This window comes from Chelonoidis abingdonii, chromosome 4 (assembly GCF_003597395.2).
Source record: "Chelonoidis abingdonii isolate Lonesome George chromosome 4, CheloAbing_2.0, whole genome shotgun sequence".
In the NCBI taxonomy this organism is placed as follows: Eukaryota; Metazoa; Chordata; order Testudines; family Testudinidae; genus Chelonoidis; species Chelonoidis abingdonii.
The window spans coordinates 43,234,427-43,253,132 of record NC_133772.1 but is presented as its reverse complement, the minus strand read 5'-3'; the positions used below and the strand labels follow the sequence as shown (position 1 = coordinate 43,253,132).

At 42.5% G+C, this 18,706-nt stretch overlaps 1 protein-coding gene across 1 annotated transcript in view; it reads left to right on the top strand.

The window, feature by feature from the left end:
• The window catches only part of TRPM5 (transient receptor potential cation channel subfamily M member 5), a 60,008-nt gene that overhangs the window by 14,602 nt on the left and 26,700 nt on the right, over window positions 1-18,706 (top strand). The window contains exons 5-13 of the mRNA XM_075065839.1: window positions 1,049-1,220; window positions 4,637-4,701; window positions 7,607-7,798; window positions 9,049-9,151; window positions 11,401-11,519; window positions 12,152-12,502; window positions 13,624-13,755; window positions 15,525-15,648; window positions 18,228-18,373. Of these exons, the coding sequence (XP_074921940.1) occupies window positions 1,049-1,220; window positions 4,637-4,701; window positions 7,607-7,798; window positions 9,049-9,151; window positions 11,401-11,519; window positions 12,152-12,502; window positions 13,624-13,755; window positions 15,525-15,648; window positions 18,228-18,373 (1,404 nt within the window). The remainder of the gene's footprint in view (window positions 1-1,048; window positions 1,221-4,636; window positions 4,702-7,606; window positions 7,799-9,048; window positions 9,152-11,400; window positions 11,520-12,151; window positions 12,503-13,623; window positions 13,756-15,524; window positions 15,649-18,227; window positions 18,374-18,706) is intronic.

Genomic DNA, 18,706 nt, shown 5'->3' with positions numbered 1-18,706 from the left:
ACCCCATACAGAACAAAAAGACAGCAGGAGGGAGGGGAAGAGGAAAGTAACACACAAGCAAAATGACTGAGCAGACGAATTGGCTGTATTTTGCTAGAGCCCAGTGTTAAGTGTCAGTGGGGAGGTAGAGGAAGGGGAAAGGGAAGAGGAGTGTGTTTGTTTATTTATTGAAAACCATCCTACTGCAATGGGAGCTAAATTAAAGGATCATGATGAGAGAAGACAAGAGAGGTGGGCAATCCTAGTTTGAGCTGCTGCTGACAATACACACATATAATAGCAGATGGGCGCTAGGAGGAAGGGATTTATTGCCAGAACGGGGCAAATTATATAGATGTATATAAAGCTTTTGTGCCTAGACAGTGGTTCTCAACCTTTTCTGGGCAGTGACTCCATGTTGCAGTAGAAAAAAAAAGTTTCAGGACATCCCACCCATCTGGTCATGGGAGAGGGGAAGAGGAAGAAAAAAGAAGGGTTACACCCTCCCCAAACACACACACTTTCTATGACCCACTCCCCAGAGAGTGCAACTCCCAGGTTGAGAACTGATCGATTAGACTATGCATAGTCTTGCCAACAAAGTAATGCTTCACAGTTTGAATTAGTATGTACATATAGTGCCTGAAATTAACTACTGGTGTAAAAACAGACCTAATGCAATGGAAGTCTATGGAAATACCCCCATTTACATGAGCTTTAGGAACTCTTTAGGCTCTATTCCCCAGTCATCAGGGTCTGTGGCCTTTGTCATTTGTCTAAGATCAGAAAAACATATTGCCAAGAGTTCTGAACTGATGCTCAAGTCACAAACAAGATGTTTGGTGTCAGTATATTTTGCAGAATCCAAAAGGGAGACTCAGAAGACTTCATTTTCTAGCACTGCCCATTCTGGTGTCTTTTACAAAGATGCCAGTCTCTTCCTCCCAACTTTTAGAAGAGACTTTATTAGAAGTGTCGGAATATTTATTTTCTTCTATGACATAGTGCAAAACCACTAAAATCAGAAAAATAGAAAAAAATTATGGAGATTAACCTCTCTCTTTTCTAGAACGAAAACCTTGTATGCTACAAGTCAGATGATAATGGCCAAGGGCCACTGTACTCCCTTGACAACAATCACTCCCATTTTATTTTGGTGGATCAGATAAATCCAGATGGGACTACTAAACTACGGCTCACCTTGGAGAAACACATTTCAGAACAGCGCACTGGTTATGGAGGTAGGTAGATGCAAAAGAAATTAATCAAGTCGTTAGCCAATACGTATATATTATACAGATTACACACCATATCAATATGCATTAAATATTAGCAAAGTTTTATATTTGAAGGATATTATGCTTACATTTGTTCATTCATGCTAAGTATCCCATAACTCTTTGTAAAGCTAAGTCAGCTTTGGCATTAGCAAATCAAAATCTGTCAGAATTCTATGTCCTACTATAGGTATCTTCATGGGCAACTGGTTTGGAATGTAGTATCCAAAACAGAGATAAGAAAAGTACAGAACAAAAACAAGTTGAGGAACGTTACAAACTGGTGGGTTGGCTTTTAGTGAAGTGCAAATAATTTTGTAATTCTAAAAATCATACTACAGATACTAGCTGAAATGCATATCTGTGACACACACCTCCTGTCTAAGGTGACCATGCTGGGAGGTAAGGATTGGCTCTTGGAAGGTGGGGACCTCTGTCTCCTTTTCATGTTGTACTGCTTTGACTTCAAACTTAGACAAATGTATTGTATAGTTATTTGGTCTCTTGAACATTATTTTAGGAATGAACCACAAGTGTAGTCAAACAATTGGTACCCTGTTTAATCAATAAAAAGTTATCACAATATTTATACTCTAGTAACACTTAGAACCTCCAGCTGAAATCAGGCCCCTTTGTGCCAAGCACCATACATACATACAGTAAGAGACAGTCCCTGCCCCTAGGAGTTTACAGTCTAAATAGACAAGACATAAAGGAAGTATTATTATCCACTTTTAATTGTTGGGAAATTGGGCCAAAAAGTCAAGACTCAGAGCTGGAAACTGAACTCCTGCATCCCAGTCTAGCTCCTTAAGCGCAAGGCTATCCTAATTCAATGCTCAAAGCTGGCAGGCAAGTAGCTTTAAAAAACTGAAAATAAATGTAGATGAAGTGCCCCCAAATAACATCTATAAGAGAGGAGCATTCAGCATACTGCACTTTCGTTTTAGATCTCCCCCAACTCATGGATTGCTGGCTCCCACTTCAGGAGACATCACATCCATCACAGAACAAGGGGCTTGCTGAAATGCTCAGTCGTGTCCATTTATTTGAGAGAGAAATTCAACCCTGTACAGACAGTGCAAGGTCTATGCACACCTAAAACTACTTAAGCCCTGTTTAAAATGGGACTTAAGTGTTACATAGGCCTTATACCAACCATCCGCACAGGGGGAATTTTACTCATAGTGGAAAGCATTTTCACTTCCTCTTGCTTCTATATCTGCAGAGCTAACGTAGCTAGCAGAAAGTGAGCTGGATCATGTCTCTTATCACTCATCAGCAGAATTGTTAACTAAGCTCCAATTGCAGGCCAAATTCTGCCCCCAGTGCAGCTGTGTGGACTAAGAGAGAAAGCAAATGAGCGTAAAGAATGTTTGTTAAGGTGATGACATTCGTATAGGAAAGAACCTGGTTTGACTCAAATCTCAGGCTGAGTTTGCAGGGCTGGCATTTAGAAATAACCTCTTTTTACTTGTAAACTAAGCCAGAGTCACTTTGCCAGACTAGTATCAGAGGGGTAGCCATGTTAGTCTGGATCTGTAAAAAGTGACAAAGAGTCCTGTGGCACCTTACAGACTAACAGAAGTATTGGAGCATAAGCTTTCGTGGGTGAATACTTCAAGTGGGTATTCACCCACGAAAGCTCATGCTTCAATACTTCTGTTAGTCTATAAGGTGCCACAGGACTCTTTGATATTTGCCTTTAAAATGAAATTATAGTCAGCAAAAAGCAACAAAAACATGTCATGCAGTACAAGACAAAGTCACAACTGACCCCACTATATGTTATCTTCATGCTTCCGCTGAGTTCTGCGTTAGTTCTGTCACCACCTGCACTGGTTATTCTGGGATATCTCATGGAGTGGGAACTGGTGATTTATACATTACTTCAGGCAACCTAATAATAAAGATGATAAATAAATAAGATGTTTAAAAAAAAAATCACTTGACCCAAATTGTCCTCTTCTCCTTGCTATTTGGTGCATTCATCACTTGACTCTACAGGGGTTGGGTTTTTGGGTGGGATCCACTATTTTTAGACATACTTGCAGGACCATTTGAAATGCATTTGGTAGATTATACAGTATAAACTGCAGTAGTGTGATCTTTAGAAATAAATGCAGCAGCTGTTGGGAAACTTTGAAGGATGATTTTTTGCATGCTCCCATGAAAATGGTTAAAAATGCATAGCTGCAAACATTTCTTTTAAATTGTCAAAGTTGTTGCATCATATAGAGTTTTACTATTACTGGTCATCACATTAGGCAAAGTTGCATCTCACTGTAGGCTGATATGAAGCAACCTAACAGAATGTTAAGAAAGATCTGAGCCAGAATTAACCATACATTTCTGCGTCATCTGTCCTTAACAGAATCACATAGACCTCTCATTCATATCACTTTCCCATTTATCCTCCCTTTTCCTGAATTCTGTCTTCACATTTTCCTGCATAGTTTAGTCCCAGATCCTGCAAACACATGTACTGACGTGATTAACTTGCGAGTTGTCCCATGTGATGGTTCCACATCCGGAGAGATGGTCAAAATTTAAATTTTTCAATGAAAAAAACTTTTGTTAAAAATTAAATGTTTTTACCAACAATACCACTTCTCAAAATTTTTCCCACTATAAACAGTTTTATATGAAAGTTAGAAGCACATATTTTTAAAAAGCAAAACCAAAAAACAGCTATGTATCTATAATGTTAAGCATGTGTATAGATGTAGTGAGGAGTCCACCTACATAGAGCTCCCTTCAGCTCGGAGGGTATGGATCAAGCAGAGAGGATCACCCTAATTCCATATGAAGCATTCGTGATCCTATTGGAAATAGATGAACAGCTACCACCATCTTGTTTTTCTAGGACACTGACAGCTTTTTAAGTCAGGACAAGTGAACAATAGTTAGAATCTATTTGCTGTGTGTGTTCTAATTGTATTTAACCTAGCATTCCAAATACTGGCTCTCCCAAGGCCTTGCCATCCATCTGAGGTACTTAGGTGGCCCCATCACAATAGTATCTAAGCACCGCACAGTCATTAGTGTATTTATCCTCACATCATGCCTGTGAGGTGGGCAGGGCTCTTATTCTTGTTTTACAGACAGGTACACAAAGACATGAACAGATTTCCTAAGTTATACAGGAAGTCTGTGGCAGAGCAAGGAATTGAAGCCTGATCCCAACCCCCAGGTTAATGCAGTAACCACTGGATCATAGTGCTTTTCACAGCCTTTGCTGTCAACCATCCTATTGCCTGTGTTCTCAGGGTCCATTGCTCTTGTTTCAGCCCATGGATCATATGATGGCACAATACTTTCCAGAAGATGGCAGCAACATAACATCTCTTTATGAATTTAAACATTTTCTCATTTCACAGGAACAGGCAGCATTGAAATCCCTGTGCTTTGTTTACTGGTAAATGGAGGACCAAAAACACTTGAGGTAAGAAGCAACTTGTGATATTTAAAAATTCATTCTAAAAATACCCCAAGGAGGTAACAAATCCATGTTTTGTAATTGCCAAATATTAAATAAATACTTAACAGAATGTTTTGCTGGGTGCCAACTATAAATCCAAGTAGTAAGATATTACACAATTTGTATAACAGTTAATTTTTAGTACAAAAAAATTAAATTCAACTTATATTCGTTAGCTTCATCAGTACATCCCTTACTGCAAGAAATAGTGCAGTTTGAGCAAATTCAAACAGAAATATTGCTTAGTTTTAAAAGTATCAGCAGATCACTTAAGTTTCCTATATGACTACTGTGACAAAGTTTCTCCTCTACCCTGGTGGGTCCTGTGCTTATTGGCGGATTTGTTCACCTCAGTGATCTTCCCCTCTTGTGGAACCCACAGTCTGGGTCAGCTCCTCCTGTGTCTGATCAGGAGTTGGGAGTTTTGGGGGGAACCCAGGCCCGCCCTCTACTCCGGGTTCCAGCCCAGGGCCCTGTGGATCGCAGCTGTCTATAGTGCCTCCTGTAACAGCTGCATGACAGCTACAACTCCCTGGGCTACTTCCCCATGGCCTCCTCCAAACACCTTCTTTATCCTCACCACAGGACCTTCCTCCTGGTGTCTGATAACGCTTGTACTCCTTAGTCCTCCAGCAGTACACTCTCTCACTCTCAGCTCCTTGCCTTCTTGCTCCCAGCTCCTCACACACGCTCCTTCTCCTCTGGCTCCTCCCTGCCTGACTGGAGTGAGCTCCTTTTTAAACCCAGGTGCCCTGATTAGCCTGCCTTGATTGGCTGCAGGTGTTCTAATTAAAGTAGCTATCTCTACTGCCTTCTAGAAAGATCTTAATTGGCTCCAGGTGCCTTGATTAACCTGGAGCAACTGCCATTTGGTTACCAGGGTACTAGGGATTTGTTTAGCCTGGGGCTAACATACCTGTTTCTCAGTACTTTACTGTAGCCATCTGGCCTTGCCCCATCACACTACACATCTAGCTAACACCGCAGAAAGTGAGCAGTGGAAATCTGAAAAAAAATCTTGTGAATTAGAAATACTAGTCATTACTTACAAAGCAAGTACAAACAGATTAGCCAAGCGTAGGTGCTGGGGGTACTGCCGCACCCCTGGGCTTGAAGTGGTTTCCATCATATACAGGGTTTACAGTTTGGTTCAATAGCTCTCAGCATCCCCACTATACAAATTGTTCCAGCGCCCCTGTAGCCAGGCAACTTTTGTTGGCAATGATCAGACATTGCCTATTCAGTACTGCCTCTCAGAACTCAGGGAAACACAAACAGCAGATTTGCAGTATGTGCTGGCCTCATAGCATCATATTTCCATCAGATCTTCTCTTTATGGAACAGTGGGCTCAGTGAGGTACGCTGCCAACTCTGTTTTAGCAGTATGTGTAAATTGACCCGAAGATTCAGCTTTGATCTTTTCCCCAGCAGCTTCATACATTATGTTTGGAAATCAGCTCTCTAGCCGGATGACCCTCTTTTTCTTCAATTTCCATTTTATTGTTGGCCTGTTATGCAGGAAGTCAGCACAGAATTTCACCTGGTGGTTCCTACACTGAGCCCAACAGCTTGTGTTTGAACTATAGCATCTGACTTTAATAAGACAGCCAACCTCGATTTAAAGATTCCAAGTGATGGAGGATCTACCAGACACCTTGAAAATATGTTGCAGTGGTGAATGACCCTCACTGTTTTAAAAAAAAAAAAAAAAAAAAAAAAAGAAAAGAAAAGAAAAGAAAAGAAAAAGAAGTGTGCGTGGGGGAGAAAGAAGAGTGTCTTCGCCAGGTTTCCAATATGAACTTTTCTCACTTCAACTACCAGCCCCTGGATTTTGTTAAGCATTTATCTGCTAGATTAAAGTACCTTCAAGTATCCAAGATCTTCACTCAATGTAGAATGATCAAGTCACCTCTTAACCTTCTCTTTTACAAGTTAAATATGGCAGCAATTCCTGCATGGTTGCTGTTGAAAGCCTTGCAGTGCAAGCCAATTGATTTTCTTTTGAACAAGACTAGAAGACCAAGAAAAGACCGGATGGTGTTGCTCTGGGCTCACCTATGTGCTGGAAATGAATAGCCAATTGTTATTTTTAACATTGCTATGACTATCACATATGTCAGGGATTCTAGTATGTTTTTTAAAGTGTAGGAGAAGAGCTGGCACTGAGGTCTGAACATCTAATGAGATTGTCACATATCCCACAATGTAAATTGGCTAGTAATGAATTATTATTTCAACTAGGATAATATGGGTATTAGCCTCTGAAGGATACAACTTCCATGGCCTCCCCTGCACCTCATTGTGATTACATGGCTCTTCCCATCTACAGATATCATGAAACTTGGCATAAAGGCCATTCTTTGTGGATGTTTTCAAGCAGCCTTCTTAGAAACTTCCAGTTGCCAGGTTTCACAGCTGATGCTGAGTAGTCAGATGTAGTGTTCCCTCAAGAAATTTCTGCTTTACAGAACTTGCAGTCAACCTCAGCAGGATTACTGTGCCTCACTGAGGAGCTCCCATCCAATGCTTCTCTTTTTCTTGCTAATTCTGGCCCCAAGTTTCAAAAATGGGGATTTTACACTAAGCTACCAGAGAGTGACTGTTTTTAAACCTTGGCTACCCAAATCAGGACACTTAGGTAGCTGGGAAGATAATGGTGGAACAGAGTATAGTTAAGTGGCTGTCTGCAAGTCATCCCTTCACAGAAGTCAGTATTGTGGTGATCACAAATATTCTTACTGAGGCTGAATGGAGTGAATCTGGTTCAGGTATTCAATCACATCCCTAGTTGCAAGATATATTTATATATGAATGCATTGTATTTTGTCTTTCCATAACTGCATTCTAAAATGTATTTTTAAAACCACAGAGAATTTGCAGGGGCTTGGAAAACTCTGCTCCCTGGCTAATCTTAGCAGGATCTGGGGGTGCAGCTGACATCTTAGCTGCAGTAGTGAATGAGCCACAGCTTATTGTGCCACAAGTTGTTGAAAAGCAACTTAGAGAGAAATTTCCTACAGAAAACTTTTTATGGAAGGACATTCTCCATTGGACAGCAACAGTAAGTGAATTGGTTTAATGTATTAAAATGTATCACACACACAAACTCTGATATCATCTCTACGTTATGTGGCTCATCTGGTACTGACTGCCCATATTCAGAATTGCTGGGTGGCTGCTCAAAAAATATGCTAGAGATACAAATGCTCTCAGATTAATGGCACACAAAAAGGTATCTGAGACCAGAATCAGGTATTCAATGGACAGCATACTTATTTTGTCTTAGTAATTCAATTGAACACTTAGGGCTCTGTCCTCCACTAAACAGTTTCTGCAAGTAACAGCCAGTGCATGGGAACCCCGCTGTCCTTCTGGAGGACGTGATACATAATTCAAGGTCGGCAGCTGCGGATGTTCTGCAGCTGTGGAAGATAAGACCCAATTCATGACCTGCAGCTGCTGAGTGGAAGCCTGATTCTGGATGTGTGTAAACAGACCGTTGCTTCTCACCACTCCATTTTACTCCTGCCATACCCATTCTTTTCCAACAGCAACAACAAAAGTTACTCTTAAAACAAATAAATAAAAGACTAAGACCCTTAAGGCATATAAATTCATAGATCAGAGCTTTGCAATCAAGATGTGGGAAATGATTTATATACCTATTAGTATGCACTTCAGTGTTCTTTCCCAAATAAACTAACTGCATCTGACCTTCAGATCACTTCCTCTACTGTAATCCACAGTTTTAAATTTCCACATGTCTGTCCTGTCAGGCAGAAGCTTGGTAGGGCACCACCACCGTGGGATGCATGCAGTAGCATGATGTCTTAAAGTCTTGGTAGCAGCACTGTGAGAAACTCGAGAGGCAAAGAAGCTTAAGGAGGAGAAAAAGAAAGCATTTTGTTGACCCTCTGTCTGCATATCAATATGTGATGGCTTTTCCACAAAGCAATTTTAGAGAGTGTGGCCTTAAAGAAAGGAAAGAGCTAATAGGAGGAAAGATGGCAGGTGGAAGGGTGGAATGGTTAGAACCCACTGCACTATATGTACTAGCTATGGAACAGCTATCATCAATCAAGAATGGGAGAGAAGAAGGACCTTTTGGGCCTTCTCTCTGTGCCTCCGTTCCCCCCCCCCTTCTGTAAAATGGGGATAAAATTTCTCCCTTCCTTCCACACAATCTGCCTTTTCTATTTAACATGTGAGCTCTTTGGGGCAAGGAGTGTATGTACGTCATCTCAGCTGGGGCCTCTAGGTCTAACAGTAATGATAGGATGAAGAATAAAACAATTTGTTTCAACCCCATAGATTCAGAACATTGTTTCCCAGCAGCATCTTTTAACAGTGCACAGTTTTGAGCAAGAAGGTTCAGATGAATTAGACACAGTTATTTTGAAAGCTTTGGTCAAAGGTAAGAATCTCTTTTGGCTGGTCTTTATAGTTGCTAGATCTGTTAAAGTCTATATTTGAGATCTGCCCACATTTTGTTTTCTACTCTATCTGCATGATAATTTACAGTGTTCACCCCTGAGAGCTAAGTGTGCCTGTGTTATTGCTCCACCAAGTGCACTTTGTACGTGCTAAGAGGTCAGCGAGACTACAATGTTAAGACTAGAGCTAGAGGGAGCATTTTTAAAATACATTTTAAATTTGAAATTACAAAATTTGGCCAGAAAGTGAATTATGAAAACGTCTAGCTTCCAAAGTGAAACAATAAAATCCTTAAGTGTCTGATCCAAAACCCACTGAAACATATCCAATGGCTCTCATTGACTTCAGGTCAGACCTTCAGTGCTAACAACAACAAGATAAAGAAAGTCTCCCACTCACCAAAAAGTTTTTTATTACCAAACAAAAAAAAAAAAAAAAAAAAAACCCCCCCCCCAAAACCCCCCCCCCCCCCACCAAACACCCTTATATTTTTCAGTTTTTTCAAAATATTCCAATGGAAGAAATAGACAAGCCAACTCTGTGTCATAAAACAATCCATTCAGATGAATTTGTATCAAATGACGGGGGTTATTTTATAGCTACATATTTTAAATTGAAGGGTTTTTCATTTAATTTAGATGGACAAGGAGTCACAGTTTGAGAGAGGTTAAATCATATAAGTTAAGGGAAAGATGGTGAAGTTATCACAACCTTAAATAAGGGGCGGTTCATAGCATCACTGCCCCAGGAGCAGGCCAGAGACCAACCTGTGCCTCGGGCTCACAACTGGGTCTCCAGTGGAAAAGTACACCCACTTCCATGGGGCAGCTTACCAGCTCTCCCTCCTTACCAGCTTAGAAACACTGGCTGGTACATGGCAGGCAATTGAATCAAGGAGGCTCTACCCACTCAGCCTACCTGGAGGAGAAGTGACAGCTCAATGGAGGCTGCTTTCCCTCCCATCAGGCAAGCCGTGATGTGGCTAGTCTAAGTCTACACAAGGCAGCGGAGCATTTTACATACTTGTATCCCTTTGCAACTGCACTTAAAGCAAGACACAATCTCATCCTAAATTAACTATAAACTTTTGTCTGAGCAAAACCTTCCTACAAACTCTGTAATCAGGATGCTCTGCATGATGACAATTGCATGACAATCCAAAAGCTGGGAAGTGGTTTTCACACCAGTGTTCAAATGGAGGAAAAAACGCAAACCAAAAATTCACTTATAAAATGAATGAGCTATTGTCTCCATTCAGAACCAAAAAAACACTCTTCCAATAAAGAAACAATTACACAAAATTAATGTGATAATCCAGTGGCAGCTTTCGTCAAAGTAAAGCCTGATCAATTTTCACATGCAGGGCTTGGGTTCCATATTTACAAAATCTCATTTCCACTAACTCAGACCAATAGTAAAATGGCCACAATGGCCAGGGAAACAGAGAACAAATAGCAAGTGTATCTTATTCTTGAAGATAGGAGCAAGCAAAGTGGGCTGTTTGATCAGTGTTCCTGTTTGATGTACAGTCTTCTGCTTGCTTGTAGATGATAAAACTTATACTCAATTGTCCCTGTTGCATCAGATCAGACTAGAAGTGATGGAATTTTTTTAAGTAATGCTGGCTATTATATTGTATAGTATATTAACTGATCCACAGTTGCTGTTCGCGCCTCTTAGAAATAATAGGCTATAGAGGAATTGAAACATGTTGGCGATAGTATATTCTGATTCAAGACATTTTAAGAAGCCATATATCAAACTCAGCTTTCACAGTGAAACTTCCAGTTTTACGACAAGAAACCTGCACTCTGTCTTCTAAAAGAGTTCTATAGTAGCATTGCCATCCACTGCAGTTTGTGTTTGATCATCCCAGATTCAACAGGGGGAAGGAGGGATTCCATATTCTGTGAGTTAATACATTAAAAAACTCCCAAACATACCCTCTTCTGAAGAACACAATTCAGTTTAAAGGCCCAATAACGTATGAGTGAGATTTTGGCTAGAAAACAACATTCAAAATGTGAGGTGGAGGTAAACTTTCAGACCACAGTCCCTCAGGTAAGGGGGGGGAAATAAAAGTGTGAGGGATTTCCATGTAGGTAACCCACAAATCTGACATAACTGAACAAAAGGTCTCATTACAGTCACACTTTGATTAAACTTTATGTAACATCCAATTTAACAGAGTCAAATGCTGAATGTATTTGTGTTTCCTGTTTTTGGCAGCCTGTAAAAGTCATAGTCAGGAAGCCCAGGAATACCTGGATGAACTGAAGCTGGCAGTGGCCTGGAATAGAGTGGACATAGCTAAAAGTGAAATATTCAATGGCGATGTGGAATGGAAGGTACCAGACTCAACTTGCTTAGATTGTAGTTGCCTAAATCCTATTGTTAATGGGCAAGATTTTCATGTAGCTAGTGAAACATACCAGATCAGTAGTACTAGAAACTAAAGCCCTCTTTTATTCCCCATGAAAGCACAGGAAGTGGCGGTGCGCATTGTCCTCACACTGCCTCTGTCTTTCTTGACCACACAGGATTATATCTAAAGAACCAAGGATAGTTCAGCTGCCTGAGCCCTTATGTCCTTAGTTACCCCCCCGAAACTGCCAACAGCTCTTCGGGCATCCTTTTGTTTTGTATAGCAACTAGCACAATGGGGTCCTGGCCCCTGACAGGCTCTGCCACATTACAAATATACATACCATAGTAACAGGGTAACCATAAATACTAATTGGGATGGAGTTTTTCTATTGTGCACACACACATGCTCAAAGACCTGATATGAGGCCTTTCTTTCATTTCATATCAGCTCTCCCGTCCCACCCAGAATCAGTCAAGTGGTAGCAAATTTTAAGGACCGCAGATCTGGTCTGGATTTAAACAGTGGGTGAAAGTCTAATTTCCCAATCCGAATCCCCCATGGCAATACTCGTAAAATATGAATTATTCCCTTTTGTGTTTCATGGAAATTTAGTCCTGTGACCTAGAGGAAGTGATGATGGATGCTCTGGTGAATGATAAGCCAGAATTTGTAAAGTTATTTATAGACAATGGGGCCAACATGTATGACTTCCTGACGTACAGCCGGCTTCAGAGGCTCTACTGCTCCATCTCTCGGAAATGCCTCCTCTATGCACTCCTCCTGAAGAAACATGAGGAAAGCAAGCTGACTCTAGCAGGGATCACTGGTCAACAACATAAGGAAATGATGGACGTCTGCCCGCTCTTTACCCTCCATGAAGTTTCTAGAGTGCTCAAGGATTTTCTTCATGATGCATGTAAAGGTTTCTATCAAGAAGCCAAGCAAGGAAGCAAGAGGAAAGCTGTGAGTTACAGTTACGATTCACATATTAACCGCCGTTCTCTCTGTTTTTGGATTTTATTTACAGCTATCCAACATTTTGAAAATGGGGGCGGGGCAGAGAAGTGGAGAAAATTGTCATATTTTCTCCTTTTCTTCAACTAGCTATAAAATTTATTTAAATGTTTTGAATTTTCCAATTTTTAATTTTTGAATTAAAAAGAGAGGGATTTTTTTGGAAAACATTTTGTGATTCCTCTTTATGCCCCCACCCCTCCCACCCACCTCCTCCAAGGTATTGTGTCTTGAATTAAGTTCAAAGTGTGGGGGTGGATTCATAGAAGGGAATGCAGGGACTCAAAAAATATGAGCCATGATTCAGGGTTAATCAGCAATTCTGTAGGACTCAGATCTCTAAACTACAAATTCTAGCAGAATTTCAAGTAGTTATGCCAACAACTGCCTAGTTCTTTTATTGAGAGGGGATGAAAATAGCTAACAGACGTTTCCCACCCCAATTTCGACATGATTTATATAGATTAAATCCTCAAAATATTTGAAAAATAAACTACATTTTATTTTAAGTTATTCTTCATGTGAGATAAGAAGGAGTGAGGCTGAGCAGCTGGTGCTTGGACTAAAGAGAAGAGGCACTCCAGTGCTCTTTCTTGTTATGTACAGGGCCACGCTGAGACTGGTTTTATGTTTAAATAAAATATCTTTTGTTGGTTTACTCTGAAACTGAGTTCTTTGCCCCAGTTATGCAGAACCTGGTATAATTCAAGTCCAATTTAGATGAGCTACTCACCCGGTTTTTTGGGATGATTTTACACATACAGGATGATATCCTGGCTCCAGTGAAATCAATGGGAGTCTTGCCATTGACTTCAGTGTGGCCAGGATTTCACCCCAAATGTTCTCACACATATTAAGTTGTATCATGGATACAAGGCCTCTTTGCATCAGTATATAGAGTGAATTAGTTATCTCTTGATCCCAAGGAAAATCAAAAGGATTTGAAAATTGCTCGCACTGCTGATTTGCTGCTTGGATCATGTAGTTGGCACTGACACATCTAACAATATATTAAAAATATAAAATGAAATTATAAAATCAGATTTTAAGTTTCTTAAAATGTATTGTAGGATAAAACAAATGCAAAACGATTACCTGGGCTCCTGGATATGAACCAGAAGAGTGAGAATCCCTGGAGGGATTTATTTTTATGGGCAGTACTTCAAAACCGGCACAAGATGGCAAACTATTTCTGGGCTATGGTAAGCTTGAAGATATAACTACTTTAGGCCACTTATTGGCAGTTTGTTGTAGATCTGAAGTATTAGTATATTCAGTCTTGCAGTTAGGAAGTTAAGATATATATGTTTGTCCTTCAAGACATGAGATAAGACTTTTATGGAGTCTTTCACTGCTGAATTGCTTTAGTGTGAATGTAGCTCAGGCTGGTAGTGGCCAAAAGTTATATAAACATGGTGTGAGCTACAGCTGGTATAAATCAATGCAGCTTCATTGGCTTCCATTAAGCTCTGCTGATTAACACCATATGAGCATCTGGCCCTTGATTTTAATCACTGTCTTCCGGGCAGTCAGTGACCCTTTGCCTCTGACCTCAGGTTATGTTCCTTTTCCAATGGGTTAATCGTGTGTTTGGTTTTCACACCATGGGGAAGGAAGAGACACAGCAGCATATCCATTACTCATGCTCTGCATCCATAGGTGGCGAGTTATATTCTTTTGTGGTGCCCAGGCTCCAGGAATATTCAGGGCTAGGGGCCCTGCTCCACCAATATTTGGAGCTGGGTCTCTCCCCAGGCCCTGCCTGGAGCGGGCCCCTGCCCCTGCCTGCCACCCCTCCCCCCACGCGTCTCCCTCCCTGCCCCCCCGCATCCCTGCCTGAAAGAAAACAGCGCGCTCCTCTCCCATGCCTGCTTGTGCTGCCAGTGTAGCACATTCCTACACTACATCTGCTCCCCGCATCAACTGCTATCTGCTGCCCCAGGGCCCTAGTGCCCCCCTCCCACCGCTAATGGCAGGGGAGGCTCCCCTTACCCTGCCCTTCCCCGCTAGCCTCTCCAAAGCCCCAAACTCTTCATCCCCATCCCTCTTCCCCCTGCACCTTAATCCTCTGCCTCAGCCCTGAGCCCCCTCCTGCATCATGAACCCCTCATCCTCAGTCCCAGCCAGATCCCTCATCCCCCCGCACCCTAATCCTCTGCCCCAGCCCTGAGACCCCTCCTGCATCATGAATCCTTCATCCCCAGCCCCACAGCCCTCACCCCTTCCTATCTCCCAACTCCCTCCCAGAGCCTGCACCCCCTCCCCCTTCCCACATACCCCCTCCTGCCCCCAAACTCCCTCCCTCTGTACCCCCTCATACCCCCAAACTCCATTCCAGAGCCTGCACCCCTCACCCCATCCTGCACACCCACCCCCTGCCCCAGCCTGGAGCCTGCACCCAGCACCCAAACTCCATCCCAGAGCCTGCACCTTGCACTCCTCCTGCACACTAATCTCCTGCCCAGGACCTGCACCCCAGACCTCCTTCCCCCACCCAAACTCTCTCCCAGAGTCTTAGGCAGGTGGGGGATGTAGTTGGGGGGGGCAGGTTCTGGGCACCACCAAAATTTCTACAAACTTGCTACCCATGTCTGCATCTGTGGGGAAATGTGTTTGACTGGTGGAAACAGAGACTCTTCTCCTTTTGAACCTTGCCTGCTGCCTGAAAGTCAGGCCCCTTTAAAAGGTCTCCAGCTGGGTTCCCAACCATGGAGATGACCCCAAAAATCACTAGTCTGAAAGAGGTACTTGTACTACAACTCCCATGAGGCTCTGCAACAGCATTTCCAAATCAAGTATTTCAGTCCAAGTTTTTTGTTGCTTATATTTCTGTCCCCTACCCAATAAACAACTCAAAGTTTTTCACAGAACCCCCTCCCCATTTTTTAACCAGCTCTCATGGTGACATTCCCATCTTTCAGAATTATTAATAGTTATCATAGGCTGCCCCCACCTCTTTTCCATTTTCCAGGGACAAGAAGGTGTAGCTGCAGCTCTGGCAGCTTGCAAGATTCTCAAGGACATGTCCCGACTGGAGACAGAGGCTGAAGTAGCCCGTAGGATGAAAGAAGCCAAGTATGATCAGCTCGCTCTGGGTAAGCAACTGCAGTCCTTAAGATCATTATCAAATATTTAGGGTGTGACTGGTGCTGGAAGACCAACTAGCAAAAAATATCATAAAGTAATAACAGACATGCTCCTATGAGTGACCCGACCTTTAGAAGCTTTGCCAGTCCCAAACATTCAGATATCACAAGTCAGACCCACCTCCCTCCCCACCAAAAATCACAAGAGTATTGTATAAATTATAAGATTTTAAAATAAATCACTATTTTTGGTCTACCCTGTGTTTTTTAAGGCTTTAGAGGAAACTGGCCAGCCCCAATTTAAGTGGGACCATTTCTGGTTCAAAGTCCTATCTGAAATGCACACACAAAAATGTAGGCTCCCTGCTGGGTGCTTGGAGTGGGTACATTCACTATCCCCTCCTAATCTCCAGGGTGGGGAAGCTGCCACTCCCTTCTATCCCTGGCTTTATCATTGTGTCTCTGTCTCTCTCAATCATGCTCTCAAGGTCCTATCACAAAATTAGCCTCTCGGGATTGCCAGTGCTTGCTGGCATTGCCCAAGCTGGAAATACCACAAGAACATCCTCTCTCACTGCATTTTGATAACTTAAGGCTCCTGATCCTACACTAAAGCAGGAAGTACAGAAGTGTGTGGAAGTGACAGATGAAATAAAGAGGTAGCCAAAACAGTTTCAAACCTCAAAAAAGCTTGAAGTATAGGTTTGGAAGTCTATATGATAGCTTGGGTCAGTTAATGATTCCAGCCAGTTCAAGAGCCCCGTAGATTTACTCCCCATTCTTCTGGCAGCTGTGTAGATGCCAAGGCACAGATTTTGAACACCTGAAACCAACCAGCTTGCTAGATTTTAATTTGACGTTCCATTCCAAATGGCAGCCAGAATGAAAATAATCACCATCAAGGATACACGACAGATCCCAGCAAAAGTCAAGACCTGATTAACGCAATCCAGAGCCCTAGGCACACTCTGACATACAATGCTCCCCATGGCTTTGACCTCCTGGTTGCAGCATTTATAGCAGGGGGCCTGCCTGCCAGAAAGGCAGTGCCATACGAGTCTCCCTTCCTTCAGCAGCATCTATGGTGGCAGCAGGGGAAAGTTAAAGGTGGCATCACATGTATCCCCTGGAACTTCCTCCAGCAGCTGGGTTTGTCTGATCGGGAGGTGAGCCAGGTCTGCTGCACTCTTCTTCTCCACAGAGTTCTCTCTTAGGTGGTGTTAGCAGGGCCCCTAGAACAACGAGGCTGTGGCTGCATCTACACTTGGGCCTGGGGGTATGATTCTCAGCTTGCGTAGATGTACTGGCACTAGTGCTGCTTGAGCTAGCACAACAAAAATAGTAGCATAACCCCGGTAGCATGGGCAGTGGCAGTGACATGGGCTAACCATGCTGAGTGCAAACCTGCCCCAACCCCTTTGGTATGTACGGGGGCAGCTGATTTTGAGGCCACTGCCTGTGCTACCATAGTTACACTACTGTTTTTAGTGTGTTAAGTGGATGAGTGCTAGTGTGAGCATGGTCATGCAGGCATCACTGTATCCATTTATACAAGGGTCATCTTTTCAAGGCGGTCTTTGCAACCATGAGATCTAGTCATTTTTTTTGTTTCTAAAATCAGAACGAAGACTTTGGTGTAATCACATGAACGCTGGAGTCCTAGGCAAAGGACTGTAGGGCCATTGAAATCAATGGAAGTCTTTCCATTAACTTCATTGGCCCAGGATAAGACCAACAGTGCCTAGGTCTTAATCTGGTCCTGACAACGATATGTACTTCAGTGAGCATATTCAAGGGATGCTGCAAAATAAACTCCTATATCAGGCAACTTCAAAAAACACTGACATTAAAAACCCAAAGTGATTGAGGTGGTGAAGACAGGGATAGGAAATGCTCTGGAGTCGGGGCGGGGGGGAGATCAGTAGAGTGATGGACACAGTAGACACTGTGACCTACTTCGGCTGGTGCTCCCATTACAATAGCAACTGAGCACTAAGACCAAAGGCCAGCTCCTGTTAAAGAATTTTGCCCTAAAAGGGCCAACTTTAGCTGGGTAAGGCCTGATGTTGAGCACCCTTATTTCCCTTGAATTACCTATAGGAGTAGAGGGCACTTGGCACCTTGAAGAATCAGGTTCTTCAGTGTGTAAGAAAACCTGCCAGTTTGGTTTGTGCCTGATACTGCATCAAATTCTGCATATGAAGTGGCTTCACAATTGGGCCTTTAATGTGCATTTGTGTGCACTTGTAAAAGGGGCTTTTATGTAATCTGTGGAAGAATTGAGGGATGAGAAATTTATCAATAAAAAGTCAAATAGGTGAGAAAAAATTAAACAGACTCAAGATGAGAAGAAATCATGTAGGCAAGAAAGGGACAATGAACGGGCACCTAAGGGGGATGAAGGATTTCAGCTTTTTGTAAATACTTAAATTTAAGGAGACATTTTCAAATGCATTTTTACCACAATTCCCTGAAATGTGACTCTTTTCCCAAGAGAAATATACAAGTTCTCTTTCCTGCACCAGTGTGTATGCACAGATGTAGAGCTGTGGGTCTGTCATTAAACATGCATTTCCTTCATTTGGCAGAGCTATTCAGTGAATGCTATCACAACAGTGAGGAACGAGCTTTTGCTTTACTGGTGAGGAAAAACCAATCCTGGAGCAAAACTACCTGTCTCCACTTGGCCACAGAAGCAGATGCTAAGTCTTTCTTTGCACACGATGGTGTCCAGGTGAGCAAAATGCAAGGAGATTCCCTTGTGACTTTCTAGGGGCAGCATTGTACTTCCAGGCACAGCCCTGAACAAAGGAGGAGTTCAAGGATAAATTGCACCCTCCCAGGAAACATCTTGTTGAAGCAGAATTCCTCCAGTGCTCCCCTGAGGAGATAAGAGAAGGGAGTATTCTACGGCAGTGCATTACAGAGCAGTATACTCACCTCCTGGAGTCCAGCCAGGCCATCAGTGGTGAAGAGGTCAAAGCTCTGGCTCCCCCTACTCCCTGCTTTCTCTCACCCAATTGCTCACAGAGGAGCACTGGGAATGCATCTCCTAGTCTCCATTTCA